The sequence below is a fragment of the Amblyomma americanum genome, chromosome 1 (assembly GCF_052857255.1).
Source record: "Amblyomma americanum isolate KBUSLIRL-KWMA chromosome 1, ASM5285725v1, whole genome shotgun sequence".
NCBI lineage: Eukaryota > Metazoa > Arthropoda > Arachnida > Ixodida > Ixodidae > Amblyomma > Amblyomma americanum.
In genome coordinates this window covers 149171212-149186768 of record NC_135497.1, presented here as the reverse complement: position 1 = coordinate 149186768, position 15557 = coordinate 149171212, and the positions used below count along the sequence as shown (strand labels likewise).

Genomic DNA, 15557 nt, shown 5'->3' with positions numbered 1-15557 from the left:
GACATCTCACTCAAGAACACTCCAAGAAAACGTGCAAATGCTGAAGTAATTGAAAAAAGGCATAACAGCCATCTAGCTGGCAGTTACTATTTCGGCGTACTGCCACGGATTCATGTAAAGCCATGGCCAATTCCCTTAGGTACTCAAGATGTCAGTTGTCTGCACTGAATTAACCTGAAATTCCAGTCTTATATTTCAGCTGTACAAGATGTTAATCATTGGTAATTAAGTGAGGCACTCAATTTTCCAAGTGGCTTGGCATTAACTATCTGTGGCACACGACTGTCTCAAGTGAAAGCACGTGTCTCTGCTAACACCCTTTCACTCTCATGTCTGCTGCTGTGAATTTTTTTGTTTTCATTATGGAGTTAAACTAACGTACGTCCCAGAGCGAGTCAGGCCAGTTCTCTCAATTGAGTTGCTCGGCTTGCTGCTGTGTGGTCTAATTATTAATACCGAACTGTCTCATCCTTATATAGCAGCATGTACAGGGTGTTTCAATTGCAACTGAACATATTCTTCAAAGAAAGCGGTGCACCGGGGCTGGGTGAGACCATCGACGCAACCCGTCGTGTACGTATCAGTGACTCTCGCAGTATTTTTTAATTCAGCTTAATTAGTTCATTACCGAAGATTGTTACGCCAAACTGTTATTATTCACTTTAGGAGGAGGTTCCGAAACAATTGAGCGATGCAGTTTTTTTTTGAAACGCATCTTGCGTGTTACTTTTTTTTCGGCATTTAATGAGAGCTCACTAAATGTAAAAAAAAAAAAAAAACACCCGGCAACGCGCTCTTGCGGTACCCTATTATTGTGGCACTCCCAAACGTGTTCTGAATTAACAAAACGCGCGCGCTCACCATCTCGAAGTAAGCAGCTGACGCCGCTTTCAGCATATATTCTTAAAAATGCGTCAGCGCAGTTTTCCGGAACATGGAAATTTAAGCGCGCACCGTGGTCTGCTCCTCCTGATAGGTTGATCACCGACAGGTAATTCAGATGGAGTTTTTATTGAGCCGTCACACAGACAGAACAAAAAAGGAAGGTAAAACAGCGGAATCGTGTATTTCAAGGAAGCCTCCGTTTTCTTTATTTGAGCAGCCCGTCGAACTGAGCGGCGGCCGCCTATAATTGCGCACGGTCAGCGCGCACGTTTCGTTCTTTCGAAACACGGTTTGTAGCGCTAGTATGTGGTAGTGCACGAGCGCTGTAGTGAGGTTTTATTCAAATCTGCGGTCCTTCTTTAAATATCAGAAAAATGGGCCACCTAACGCTAGGAGATGCGTTGCCACATAAAACTATCGCTTTTCTTACCCCCCCCCCCCCCCCTCTATAGAACTGAATGAAATGCATATGACCCTGAAGTGAATATTAAAAATTGTACACAATTAATTGTACGTAATTAGTTAATTATGTGCAATTTAATAACTCTTAGGAGCACCACACGATGGTAAACAAGTACGCCGTTGGTTTCATCCAGCTCCAGTGCGCCGCTTGCTTCAATCCTTGGTTCAAGTTACGTGAAAAACCGTGTATATGAATTGAAATGATCCGCGGTTATATCCACATTACAGTAGCTCTGCACACGGAAGTGCAATGTGATGCTTATCAGGAACCCAGAGTGGCGAGGTTTTTTATAGGATCAGGCTTTCATGATCATGATCGAAAACACTAATTCCCACACTTTCATTTCAATTTCGCTTCGAACATGGTCGTCAAGCTTTTTAACCTCTTCCAGCTAATTAGCCTCTGTGTTAATTTGAGCTTACCTTGTCATAAATTCGCTGCTGGCGATCATCTTTGACCTTGCAGCTGAGCGCGTGCGCCCCGCGTCGTCTGCTCGACGCGTCTTTTTGCGCGCTCAGAAATTGAGGTATTTGGATGGTAAGTGGTATGAAACCTTTGACCTGCTCAACATTAGGCGTATAAATAACGAAGACAAGCAATATCTCAATGTTGGGGTTGTTGAATGAATGAATGAAATAACGTTATTGAGTTAAGCGAGGTCTGCGCAGCCTGCGTCCTCGAAGCTCTCAAATTTGCCGCGCGAAACCGTGCTGCTCCTGGTGGCGGCTCTCTCATCTCAGCGCGGCCGCGCTAACCGCGCATTGGTCGCGCCCTCGGTCCTCTCTCACCCCCACTTGGTTGGACTCAACCATAACCCTCTTTCATTCGCTGCCTCACCCTCGCCCCTCCCTCTTCTCGGAGTCTCGCCGGTTTCGCGCCGTCGGCGCCGGTTCTCTTTGTTCTAGCACTTCGACGATTGCAGAACTATACCACAGGCGTTTCAGCAAGCACGTCCGCGCTTCGAAGACGGCTTTTATATTCGCCACTCCGTCAGTCATTGAAGTAATCGTGGAGCTTAATTCATCCATTAATTGGTAAGTCCCCTGTATAGTTTCGGTTTCGCTGCGCGCGGCGTTATCCAAGTATACGCGCGCCCTAGCTGCAGGGCGCGAGTTTCGTGCACGTGCGTGACGACACATTATCGCTGTCTAACCCAAAACAGGCACTAATCAGATCTATTTGCTCTCATTGGACACAGGTCAACGTGAAATCGCGCTAATGAGGGTGAAATCGCACTTCATGTCACACGTGGATTCTCAGCTCATGTTTTTCTAGGCCCAGATGAAAGCGCGCGCTGCACTCTTACGCAGATTCCCCCCTCGTTTTTTTAGCATATAGTGGCGCCTTAAATTAACTTGTCGTATCCGCTGGTGATCTTACTGGTGCAACTGCAGGAGTGTGGGTTCATTTTGAGCGAGGCTGCAGATATTTATTTTCATATTTAGTCCGCTGACAACTTCCCATCAGTATAAACGCTATGGAAAGAAAAAGAAAGAGTATCGATGCTGTAACCCGGACCCATAGGTACCGTAGACTTAATGCTGCCATTCAGCCATTGCTTTGCCAAACCGGAAGGGAAGGAGACGAGCGCGGCACCATCATTCAGGGTTCTTATTCTGAATGTGCATCTGGAGACAATACTGCTGCACTCGGATGTGAATTAATGACTGTCAGACCCTCTGGAGGCAACAACGAAGTAGAGACCGGGTCACTGGATTTAAGAGAGGAACCGTGCGCTGCTCCTGAGCAAGGCGAGCCGGAAGAAGGAAGGTCAGGTTTTCTTCTAATTCACCGTAAAGGTGACAGTGACAGTGCTGACAGCAGCAGTGATCAGCCTGCCAAGACAGATGCAAGCCCAGCAGACGAAGTAGCTGCTCAGCTGAGAGTTTGGGCATGTGAGCATAATATTACACAAACAGCATTGTCCTCCCTACTCAAGATCCTGAAAACACATGCATGTTTTTCAGACTTTGCAGCTGATGCCCGAACACTTCTTAAGACACCACGTATGGCTCAAGTTGAGAGCTCTCAAAATAGTTGCTATAAGTACTTTGGCATTTCTAACAGTATGAACTGCATTTTGACAAAGTTTGATTTGTCTGTGCTGCCCGAAAGCTTAGATTTCATGTTTTATATTGATGGCCTACCACTGAGCAAAAGCTCACAAAGCCAATTCTGGCCAATTTTAGCGAGGGTGGACAGCATACCTGACAGTAGTGTATTCTTGGTTGCGTGCCACTATGGAAACCAGAAGCCCACATCCTTGAACAGCTTCCTGGGCCCACTGGTTGATGAACTGCTTGAGCTTCTACAGACAGGGCTGCGCTTTGGTGATGCTTGCTTTGCGGTCACCATCAAAGGATTTGTATGTGATGCCCCTGCCCGAGCCTTTATTTTAGGCACAAAACTGCATTCTGGCTATTATGGTTGTGGAAAATGTCAGCAGAAGGGAGAATACGTTGAAGGAAGAGTCGTTTTCCCTGACACCGATTCCCCTTTGAGAACAGATGAAGATTTTGCTAACAAAGTTCAGAGTGAACACCACATAGCCAATACTCCTCTTTCTGCATTGCCAATTGGTTTGGTATCTCACTGCCCGCTTGACTACATGCACCTAGTATGTATCGGGGTGACCAAAAAACTGCTCTTGCTCTGGATGAGAGGTCCTCTGCAGTGCCGCTTGCCTTCATCTTCTGTTGAGAGAATTTCTGATCAGTTATTAAGGCTGGCTAAGTTTCACTGCGATGAATTTTCTCGAAGGCCACGTTCCCTCAGAGAAATTGATCGCTGGAAGGCAACAGAGTTGTGGTGTTTTCTCCTGTACTTTGGACCGTTTGTACTGCAGGGCATTTTGCCAAGACACACCTACAATCACTTTCTGATTCTGCATGTTGCTATTACAATCCTCTCAAGCACTGCTATGTGCCATGAGTACTGCAGCTATGCAAAGGAGCTTCTGATTTGCTTTGTGAAATCATTCAGATCCCTTTATGGAAGGCACAGCATGTCATACAATGTTCATTGTTTAATACACTTGGCAGACGACGTTCTAAAATATGGGCCTCTTGACAACTTCAGTGCTTTTCCTGCAGAAAATTTCATGCAGCAGCTCAAGAAGTTGGTGAAGCACTCAAAAAAACCACTGGAACAGCTCAGTAATCGCTTGACTGAATGCATGTCTGCTGGCACATTATATGGCACAAAGCAGTGCTCCAAGCTAACGTGCAAACTCTTACAAATGCACAGTAATGGCCCCTTAGCAGGCAATTACGGTCCCCAGTTTCGCGCTGCAAAATTTTCAGGGTTCACTCTACGAATTTCCATAGGCAACAATGTTTGTGGTCTGTCAGATTCAACCATTGTAATGGTAGCAAATTTTGCACATGACATCCATGGTCAAGAAATTCTGATTGGCAAGAAACTTGAAGTTGTTGGTGAGTTTTACACTATGCCATGTGCATCATCGAACCTGGGGATCCGTGTTGTAAGAGAGGCAAGTGACACCCTCCTTTCATGGCCACTGTCCAATGTTAAGAGCAAATATGTCTTGCTGCCTGTCTCTAGCTCACAGCATGAGTATGCAATATTTCCCCTTCTGCATTCAGCCTAGCTCAGCATCCAATCAATTACCACCCAGTTCTTGTGACGTCCTATGAATTCGTGCATGTGCTTGCTGAAATCCATTGTTATTATCAATTGTAGGTCATGTTTGCCGTTGTGAAGTTCATCGCTTCAAATAGTGTTGCTGTTGTGCCCACAAACTGGCTCCTTGAAGATACCTCAAGCTGTCAGTGGCCATCAGCAACAACGGCAAATATTGCTAAGCTGGTGAAAAATCGTAGTCACCTGGACCCCGCTTCGTGCCGCACATACAAAGTTGATGTCATCGCAGTGACAGGTATGTGTTAAATTGATAAATAGCTGATGTATGTGTATGTCCACATTGTGGCCTTTTAAAGTGCTCTGAACAGGATTTTGACAGCTATGATTTCTTTCACATTTGGTGGACTGCATTTTGATGATGTCTGTCTGAAGCCTGTTCACATGCAAGCGAAAACTGGCGAATCCTGTTGCTGCGGCACAAAAACCTGGTTTGAGTCATTGCAGCACCGAGCGGCGAGGTTCCAACAAGTTGGAAATTTTCACTGCAGCGCACCGTTCAATCGCTCAGTCACTTGCATGTGAACCAGCCTTTAGTGCAGGTAATCTTGCATTCTGCATGGTCTTCTTGTGCATGGCATGTCATTTTGGAAAAATGCTTTTATTTGGAATGCAGGGTACCTGAAAAGTGACTAAATGTGATAAATATGCTTATTAAAGAGGTGAAAGAAGACCTGCATTTCATAAACAAAAAGTTATAAAGACAGGTATTCAGCATATTGTGCACCTTCCTTTCATTGAATCAGTTTCTTTGATGAGATCTGAAAAGCGTACATCAGTTGATAAGCATGCTGGGGTCACCACTGTGACTCATGTTTCAGTGAAGGACCCTTATGTTTTTCATGCATTTATAAATACTGTTTTACCTAAGATGTGCTCTGCAATTTTTAAAAATAGCTTTTATGAGTTAGAGGAGCGCTTTTTTTAGCTTAGCATTTTCAGCAGTTTAGACGTATTGGCTAGTAATCTGGTTAACTGATATTGAGTAGTTTTTATTTATTACTGTTAGCCTGCTGATTAATTGAGAGGTGTGTGACCCACCGTAATATCCACATCAGTTTATAAAATTTTGAAAATTCTATAAAGTTACCCTCATTGTTGTGGCTCAACAAATTTTGGCCACATCATGCTAAAATACATGTGATTTAAAGATTTCAAGAAGCTTGCAAACAAAGTAACCCTTTCAGTGCACCCAACTCGACAAAATAGCCTAAATTTATTAGGCCACAGTGGCGACAGTAACTATGTTTTCGGAATTCTAAAAACTGATATGGACATTACTTACGGTGGGCTACATGCCTCTTAGTAAATAAGGAAGCTAACAGTTATACTTAAAAAGCTAACTCTTGAATATAACCAGCCAACCAGTTAGCATGTCTTACCTGTTTTCTGATGTACTATGCCGCTGACAATGCTATGCGACGGAAACCATTCTTCTAATTCAAAAAGCCTATTTTTACAAAATGCAGAACATCTTAGTTGGAGCGTCTGGCTTATGTAATGGCTTCATGAAGTGCAATTGACCTTAGTGCATTTAAAAAAAAATATTCTTTGCCAAAAATATTATCCCATACGTGTATTGCATATAAAATGCTTTACATGTAATGCAGAAACATATGACAAAGCTCACCAAAAGCTGCGCAGAGCTGAAGAAACTGATGATGTGCAGAGATCAACAGACCAAGGTACGTATTTCATTACATTAGAACTGTTTACTGCAACTAAAACTCATCTTTACAGAAAAGGGTCGAGGCAAGCGAAGGAGGATGATACGCAGAATTAGTTCTTCAGATGATAGTGACGAGGTCGACCTCGAAAACTTTGACGTTCGAGAACCACCCTTTCGCAGCCAAAGGTAGCAGTAGTATTCATGGTGTGTGGCAGTGGCTAACGTATTTATTTTTCAGCTGTCCGAGAGGCACAGATGATGCCACCAGAGGTTGGTTGCAGTAAATTTCTGTCTCAGAATGTTTGTCATGGACAAAATAGATTTATTTTCACCTGACAGATTGTTATATGAAAAGCTGAACTGCTGGAACTCATAAATGTTCAGTACCAGTCACAATTGTATTGCTTCATTTATTTATTGTTCCTTGTTTTAAGCCCTTCAAGTGTAATTTTATCATAAATATAAACCAATCATTTGAGTTCAGGTTGCATAATTAGATATAAGCTCAGTAAATGACTAATTTTCGGTAATGTAAACTTTTTCTTCTGTTCATTTGATATTGCAATCCCATGGCGTGCAACCCAAGTTTAGTTCCTAGCTATCATGTGCCCTAATTTTTGTTCTTTTGTCTTTGTTCATATGGTCACACCAGACATGAGACCAGCATGGTGTGCTAGCTGCTTACTGCAATAGCTAGGCAGGCGAGTTGCATGATTACACATTCATTCATTATAAACAGTATGCCATGTGTAGACAACTAATAGGAGGTGTTTGCTTTTTGCTGCTATTCAATTGGCACCTGTAGGAGACCGCCCCCTCTCTTCTTCAGCATCCCAGTTACGCTGTTCAGGTAAGCTTTCAGTTTCCTTGGCCAACCCTGGTATGCAGTTTAGTTGTCACCTGTACTAATCTCCTTTGTTTTGCTGTACCAGATTCACCATTAGCGTATGTACATGTTGAACCTTTCTTTACTTGAACACATTTGGTAAATGTCGACAACCATGTGTGAGCACTGCGACTTAGTTTTTGTTCATCTTTTCCCTGGCAGGAAGCAGCCCACTCTCCACCCCAGCATCAGATTCACAACACTCGGGTAAGCAGTCTTTTCAACCCAACCAGATGCAGAGCTCAGTGCATGCCATTAGCCACATTGAGCTTCTTTTTGCTCAGGAAGGTCCACAACCAGCAGATGTATTCTACCAGAACACATCTGCTGGTACATACCTAGAAGTGCTGAAATTTGTATGTGTTAACTTATGTCTGATTTTTTTTTGCAACTAGCGCATGCTAGTTTTCTATGTGTTTGGCCCTTGCTTTCTGCAGAAAGCTGCAGCCCATCTGCTTCAGCATCCCTGTCGCACTGCCTATGTAACCTATGGGTTTCCTGAACCAAGCCTAGTGCGCAACCATGTGCAAGCTATGGCAGTACTCGCACTGATTTTATTGTTTATTTTATTAATCAGGTTCACTACCAGCATGTACTTTCATCTCACAGGGTATGGACTTATAATCACTTAAATTTTTTTTTGGTATAGTGCTGGTGACCATAAAAGTAAATGCACTACTCAAGTGTAAAATTTTGTTGCAGGACAGTTTAACACAGCACTTGATGAGTACAGTGGGTGCAGTTTGCCATGTTTAGCACCTATCCGTGAACTTTACGGCAATGCGCTAGCTATGTTTTAAGAAAGGGAATTGTAAATGCACTTTCATGATCTTTTGTTATGGCTGTCATGTAGTATATGTTCAGGAATGCTTAATACAAGCATCCATATCTGCAGACATAGGAAGGCAGTTTTTCGTGCTTATAATTTGTTTTTCTCATTCACAGGAGGCCATCGACTCTCCAATCCGACATACCTTTCATGCAGCTCAGGTAAGCAGTGTACTCCATCAGCTCAGGCAACTCCAAAGCTGGATACACGGTCATGTCATTCTTTTTTTTCCCGAGCAGACACTCCATCAACAGGTGAATTGAGATCCCAGGGTATGCACCTAGAAACATTATCTTTTTTTTACCTTCACATGTTTAGCACACCTGAATGTCTTTTGAAGCTAGCAGGTAATCCCGTGCTTCTTGTTTCGTTCATTACATCCCTTTTAGGAGAGCGCCAACTCTGCATTCCAGGGATTCACTCACGTGGCCTAGGTAAGCAGTTGGTCTCATCAATCCAATGTGTGCAGACCTGGGTGTATACTGTAAGCCGCACTGATTCTCTCTTACTCTTTGGAAAACAGATTCCCGACCCACAACTCAGCCCAGCTCACACGGTAAGCACTTAGTGTTATGTGTGCATATATTTAGCATGTGTGGAACATATAATTTATGACAGGCCACCGTAAATGAGATGCATTTGTTGATTTCATTCTCTTTGATAGGCTGCCAACACTCAGTACCTGCAGCTCAGTTACACTGCCCAGGTATATAGTGCATATACTCTCGTACAGCCTGTTAGACAACTGAATGCTATGTCATATATGCATACCTTCTTTAACCATAATTCATTTTGCATTCCAGACATTCCTGACATTTCAGCAGACATTTTCAGTTCGCAAGGTATCCATTTGAAAATGTTTAGCCTTAATCCTTGAAGCAAAAAATTGAATTATCAGTTCATATGGCCAGTTGATGCTGTCCTTTAGTACCTGTGTCTTTCTCATTTAAATGTGTAGTTGCATGTATTATCTCTTTTTCAGAACTGCCAGGGAGCTTTTACAGCAGTCCACATGATCAAGGTATGCTTCAGTTCAGTCTGAAATTTATTGAATAGTTGCATGATAGAAATTAACTTTGTGAAGTTCACAACATATCGAACTGCATCTGTAAGAGTCATTTTAAGTTCCATTTGTTCACGCAGGTTGTGTGAATGATGTAATGTAAGGTGAAGATGTTTTTATTAAATTTTTATTTCTTGTAGCGCCATTAATGGTAGACACCATGTCATATCAGCATCACCGTGGTAAGTGACTAACCTATTTTTTGCATGTATGTGTGGATCATCACTAATTTCCCTGAAAGTCGGTAATGTAGTAATGGAAAGTGAAAATGTTTTTAATATTACAGGACGTCCTGGTAGCCTGGTGGCTTTAATCAAGAAAGAGATATCATGTGAGTCTCTTCCTTGTTTCCTCCAACATTGTTTTGTTAAAGATGTAAGGAAATATATATCTACCCAAAATGCGGTCTCTATAATTCACTGGGCACATAATATAACAGTAATGGCAGGTAACTAAGTTAATATGTGTTCATTGGGAACAGACTTTGCACACAATGGTTTGTCATTTGGTGCAGCTATAAGCCCATATTTGTAACACAGTGTGCAGAGGAATTATTCCCCTATAAGCTGAATTCATTAATTTGCCATGGAAACTTCCAGCTAGTTAAAACAGCCAAAGGTTGCTCTAGAAATTTAGTTGCAGTCAAAAGCAGGTGAATGTTATTACTGTTCACGTTTAAAATGACATAATTAGATCATTTGCACCAAAAAATGTAGGCCTCCCAAACATGTCATAAAATATACATGATATGAGTCTTCTAGCCTGATGTGTTTCATTATATGATTGTGTTCAGCAATAAGAAGGTATAATACAAAGTTTGGTGCAGTGAAAAATAAGAAGTGTGCACTATAGCATCATGGCCACCACTTCAGTACGCGCTGTTCTTCATTTCAGTGCTTACCATGAAATGGTTACGGTAGTGGACTACTACTTGCAGAGTTGAGTTTCAACAGAGCTGTACCTAAGAACAATTAATACCCTTTTTAACTTTATTTTTCACCGTGACTCCAATATGTACATGTTCACAATGCTCTGGAACTTCAGTGGGAGGATGCCCCTCTCCTGACAAGGAAAGGAGCATACTATTTCATGGTGATAGACAAATTTTCCTTTTTGAAGTTTTTTCAAAAATTCTGCTTAGATCAATTTCAGAACCTTTATCAGTGCATTTTGTATGATAGTGATTAAGGGCTGATATTTCAGACTTCTTTTCTGTTTCAGCTTCTACACGTGCACTGCTCAGAGAGATCGAATTTGTGAAACGTCAGAATGACCTTATACTTACCCTGCTCAAACAGCAACAAGTTACGGCTGAAGAGCCTTGTGATGAACCCACTTTGCCGCTTCTTCAGATGGCTCAAGTAGATGAGCTTGAGCACCGTCTAGCTAATTCTGACCATGCACGCAAACATTTGGTAAGGAAATTTAAGGAGTGCAAGCATATGTATGGAAGCTAATTATATTTTCTTGTAACAGTGCAAGATGTTGTCTAGAATTGGAGGCAGCACAACCCACAACACAACTGCAAACATAATGAAGTACCTCTTCCATGATTCTGTTGGTGTGGAGTTCAGTTTACATGGACAAAAGGGCAAAAAGGCCTTTAACAGCACACAGCTCTTCCATGTGATTATTGGTAAGTACACTACTAATTTGTAAACTTATGTACAGCACCTACATTTATCTTCTGTGGGCTATATGGTACACAAAATCATTTTGCACTTTGACGCAGCAAGGTTGTCACAGAAAAAATTTTGAAACCGTTTTCGGAGGCCATTTCTCCAACTTTCGGTTATATCAGGATGAGCCGTTGGTTTTACTCCAGTGAATTTTGTGCAGTGCCTACTCTGTGGTTATGACACAAGATTGCTTACTTTATGTACTTTTTCTTTTGTAGAGGCTGTACGAAAAAGCCCTAACACTACCTCGGCAACACAAGCTGAAATATGTGGTGCGATAATGGCATGGCTCAAGAACTGTCGAGCACGTTTGACTACTGCATCAAAAAGGTACGCAGCTTCTAAGCAAATCATTATTAATTCCCATCTCTTATTTCTTTTAATGATGAGTATAATTTTTCTCACAGAGTAGGCTGCTTTTTCATCACACAGACCATTGTAATATAGCATTTGTACAAATATACTGTGCAGGCACACACACTTACGTACATATATTGAAATGAATGTGTACTTTTGCATTCTCACTGAATGGCTGGGCTCACTTTCCCATCTTTAAAAGTGTCCTTTTGCATCTAACTCAGAGATAAGGATGCTTATATATATGTATATAACTATATCCATGTCTTCGTTCAAGTGCTGGTACCAGAGCCAGATTGCTCTTTTGCAAGTCTAGCTTCTATGTGGTCTCTCTTCAGCAGCCTCTCTTCAGCACGTTCTAGCTACTGCACAGTGAATAGGGAGGTTCAGAATAGGGGGACCCTATCGATTAGGGGTATAAGTTTAGCGGGACACCAGGTGTGCTGGTGCACGGCTGACCCATTAATCCCCTGCCCCCTAACTGATAGGGTACGTTTATTCTAAAACTGTCTAATACTTGCTGCTGTAGCAAATTTCATTTGAAAAGATTCTGTTCGATTTAGCCCAATTGTTTATTGTAACTGGTCTGAACACAGTGCTTCAGGACAAAGACAGTGCTAGACAGCACATGGTGCCCATTTTCAGCTGTTTATTTTTCAACTACGGCAGCCATATATGCGTATGTGTGTGTGTGAGCGTGGGTAAATAACGAGATGACAGCACAAGCATGGTAATGGTTTATCCTGTTTTCTTCTGATGCAGTTTTCGTGAAATTCCTTTTCACACATTCTTCACACAATAACATCTCTTGTTAAGCCATCCTTTGGGTAGCTCACAACAATTTAGATTATTAACAAATTGGGAAAAAGTTTCTTCAGCATCTGCTTCATATTATGTAACTTGTCAGAATTTCGCTTTTTCGCAAACTGCATCTGAGATGACTTAATAGGTGATAAAATATTACAATGTTTCCATTATTCTGTCATTGAGTTACCTGCAAACATTCAGACGATTTTGAAGAGTGAGCGGGCAAAAGTCCATGTCTGTCTCAAATTTTCCTTTTTCCTAAAGCAGTGTTCACTTATCAGATTCAAACTCTATTTCCCTGAAAATTACTACTGAATCCTTTAGTCCAGAAACGTTCTACATTGAGTGCATTTTTTTGTCTACTTGTCCACAGGACAACCACCTCAGAAAGAAGACTGGAAGAATCTTCATGCTCCAAATATGAGCCACATTTATTTTATTGAAATGGCATGGATTAAGTCATCCTATGCTATATTGTTCAATTCGTATTCATTACAAGCTGCTCAACAAAAGACTGCCATTCTTTGTTCTCTAGGTAAGCACATCTGCATTCTTTCCGCTGTGGCACTGTTTGTGTTCCTTACAGATTTGCAGGGTGCTGCTGCCAAACTTTGTGTTCTTTTATATTGTACCCCTATGAAACAAGTTGCTTGACGGAGACTGCTGCCTTCTCATGTTTGTTTGGCAAGTGCATTTGTGAGCAGTTCAGAATGGTTTTGTATCATTTCATGCTTTTTCATGCCTGCAAGCTATTACTAAAGTTCCTTATACACAGTCTTGACACTATACTTCTTGTTAGCTGGCTGGGCCTGCCATCATTTCATTCTTTGGGTGATCTCATCTGCATGCTGCCCCTTTTGTGCCATTTCATTTCGCATTCCGCGGTCATTTTAACTCGTGCCAAAGTGTTAAATTCATCATTTCAGATGGCTGCTACAGGACAACTATCCTGAACTTCTCCTTGCAAACTGCTCCGCAAGAAAATTTTTATATTACTCATGCAGTAACTTCTCTTGTTAAGCCATCCTTCTGCTAGCTCACAATTCATTACAAAGCACATACCATTTGAAAAATTAGGTTTGCGCAAATGCAGGAAATCATTTTGAGCATATCAAGTGCAGATGATTCACAAAATAGGAAAAATGCATAACTATCTGTTCTATATTATCTAGTTGTCAAAAAATTAGCTTTCCCACAAACTACATCTGAGATGAGTTACTAGGTGATAAAATATTACAGTTCCTTTATTCTATCTGTCATTGAGTTGCATGCAAATATGTGGCCGATTTTGAAGAATGAGTGGGCCTAAGTCAGTGTTTGTCACAAGTTTTTCTTTGTACTAAAACTGTTCACTTATCAGATTCAAACTTAATTTTATGAACAGTTTGACCTGAAAATAATTACTATTGAATCCTTTAGTACCAAAAGGTTCTACAATGAGTGCACGTTTTTGTCTGTCTGTCTGCAGGACAGCCGCCTCAGAATGAAGACTCAATGAATTTTTGTGCTCCACAAGTATAAGCCAAATTTTATTGCAAATGGCATGGATTAAGTCATCCTGTGCTATATTGTTCAGCTTATATTCACTCAAATACAAGCTGCTCAGCAAAAGGCTGCCACTCGTTGTTCTGCATTAAATGAATATCTGCATTCAGTGCTTTCTCCTAAAATACACGTTTATTGGGTGAACAACACAGTTGACTTTCTTGTACCCCAAATTCTGTACATAGATGCGCATTGCGTCAATGTTGTTATTCTTTGCTTACTTTGCGAATGCTTCGGCTACTGTTTCTCTTTTTTTTGTATTTATCTGCATTTATGTGCTGTGTTACTGTATCAACCCCGCACTGTAATGCAAAATGGCACTGTGGATAAAAGATAAATAAGATAAATAAATAAATACCCTGTGGCACTAACTCATTCTATGTTCCTTACACATCTGCAGGATGCTACTGCTGCTGCCAGAGTTTGTCGTTTACACTGTGCCCCCATGAAGCAAGTTGAGTGACGGAGGCTGCTTCCTTCTCAGGTTTGTTTGGTAAGTGCAATTGTGTGCAGTTCAAAATAGTTTTGCATCATTTCATGCTTTTTCATGCCACCACACTGTTTCTAAAGTTCCTTACATGCAGTCTTGGCACTATACTACTTGTTAGCTGGGCCGGGCCTGCCATCATTTTATTCTTTGGGTAATCTCATCTGCATGCTACCCCTTTTGTGCCACTTCATTTTGTGATGTGTGCTCTTTTGAGCTGGTGCCACAGTCTACGATTCATGATTTCTGATGGCTGCCGCAAGCATTGCAACTATGTACCTGAACTTTAAATGCCTGCGTGCACCAGTTCATTTGCTTCAAAACGTTGCATATTTTTTCATGTCTTTGGCAGTTTTCTTCATTTTATGTTCTATATGTTACTGTTGAAAGCTTTGTATCTTCTTTTTTTTCCTTTGAAAGTGGTCACTGGTTCATCAGATGTACCATTATTATCCTCTGTCCCAAGACTTCCTCTTTCAAGTACTCAGCTGAATACTAGCTTTTCTGAGGTGCGTTGCAGGCTTCACGTAATGTTGCCTTGCTAAGCATTAGTATAAGTTCTATTCACTTTTTTTTTTCTACACTCAGGTGTTCTGTTAAGGCCGGATTGTGGGTTGGTTATATGTATCTGCGTATTGTCCTAAGTGAGCGCTCAATGCTAGCTGCTTTTATCACTCTTTATTTTCTCAGATGGGTTTTGGTAAATATTGACCAGCCTTACATAAGCAAGTGAGGATTCTTATGTGTTAAAGATCATCTCAGATATTTGTCATTGCTGCAGACTTTATTACTGAATTGTGATAGTGACTTTTCGCATTTGTGCGAACTACTACAATGGACATTTGTTTTTGTTTACCCAGTAACCAAGGCCTTCCTTCACACTTGCTATGGCATGCAGCTGAAGATTAAGTCATCACAAGCTGCCTGGATGGGTGCCTACTAAACAGAAGTCCGCATATTTTATAGCTGTTGAATTGGAGTTCTTTCTCAAGTCGTTAGTTGATGTTTTTGCATAGAAGTATAAGAGCATTTCACTGAGAATAAAAAGTTTTGAGTCCTTAACAAAGGCTACTTGTTTTTCTACACTTGTACCAGTAATATTTATACACTGAAAATAGGCTGCCTTGTTTTATGCTGTTTGCGTTGACTTTCATTAGAGTTCTGTCATGACTAGACAGTTATAAAATGTAATTCACCCTGCCAAGCTTTTGATCCTACAGCAGCATT

At 41.4% G+C, this 15557-nt stretch overlaps 2 protein-coding genes and 2 long non-coding RNA genes across 4 annotated transcripts in view; 3 read left to right on the top strand and 1 right to left on the bottom strand.

Moving 5' to 3' along the window:
• Positions 1-15557, bottom strand: part of LOC144113904 (uncharacterized) — a 41294-nt gene that overhangs the window by 7533 nt on the left and 18204 nt on the right. The window lies entirely within an intron of this gene.
• LOC144136411 (uncharacterized) lies at positions 6845-7527 on the top strand. Its single transcript, XR_013315609.1, has 3 exons — positions 6845-6863; positions 6916-6947; positions 7483-7527. It is a non-coding gene; the product is annotated as an uncharacterized LOC144136411 (long non-coding RNA).
• Positions 7560-9739, top strand: LOC144116383 (uncharacterized). The gene is made up of 11 exons (XM_077651152.1): positions 7560-7564; positions 7610-7622; positions 7701-7770; positions 8509-8553; positions 8632-8664; positions 8782-8826; positions 8916-8948; positions 9057-9098; positions 9196-9234; positions 9375-9413; positions 9596-9739. The coding sequence occupies exons 1-11, from the start codon at positions 7560-7562 to the stop codon at positions 9643-9645; spliced, it is 414 nt and encodes a 137-aa protein (XP_077507278.1). The 3' UTR covers positions 9646-9739.
• On the top strand, positions 9711-15492 carry LOC144116382 (uncharacterized). Its single transcript, XM_077651151.1, has 7 exons — positions 9711-9786; positions 10677-10870; positions 10932-11091; positions 11353-11464; positions 12672-12833; positions 14244-14336; positions 15191-15492. Exons 1-5 carry the CDS (start codon positions 9711-9713, stop codon positions 12739-12741), a joined length of 612 nt encoding a protein of 203 aa, XP_077507277.1. The 3' UTR covers positions 12742-12833; positions 14244-14336; positions 15191-15492.

Bases quoted from the DNA above. Each gene is read 5' to 3' on its own strand.
- LOC144116382 (XM_077651151.1), top strand. From the start codon at position 9,711: ATGGAAAGTGAAAATGTTTTTAATATTACAGGACGTCCTGGTAGCCTG. The intron at 9,787-10,676 runs GTGAGTCTCTTC...TTTCTGTTTCAG, and splicing joins AATCAAGAAAGAGATATCAT to CTTCTACACGTGCACTGCTC. The intron at 11,465-12,671 runs GTACGCAGCTTC...ACTTGTCCACAG, and splicing joins TTGACTACTGCATCAAAAAG to GACAACCACCTCAGAAAGAA.
- LOC144116383 (XM_077651152.1), top strand. The intron at 8,949-9,056 runs GTAAGCACTTAG...TCTCTTTGATAG, and splicing joins AACTCAGCCCAGCTCACACG to GCTGCCAACACTCAGTACCT. The intron at 9,414-9,595 runs GTATGCTTCAGT...TATTTCTTGTAG, and splicing joins CAGCAGTCCACATGATCAAG to CGCCATTAATGGTAGACACC.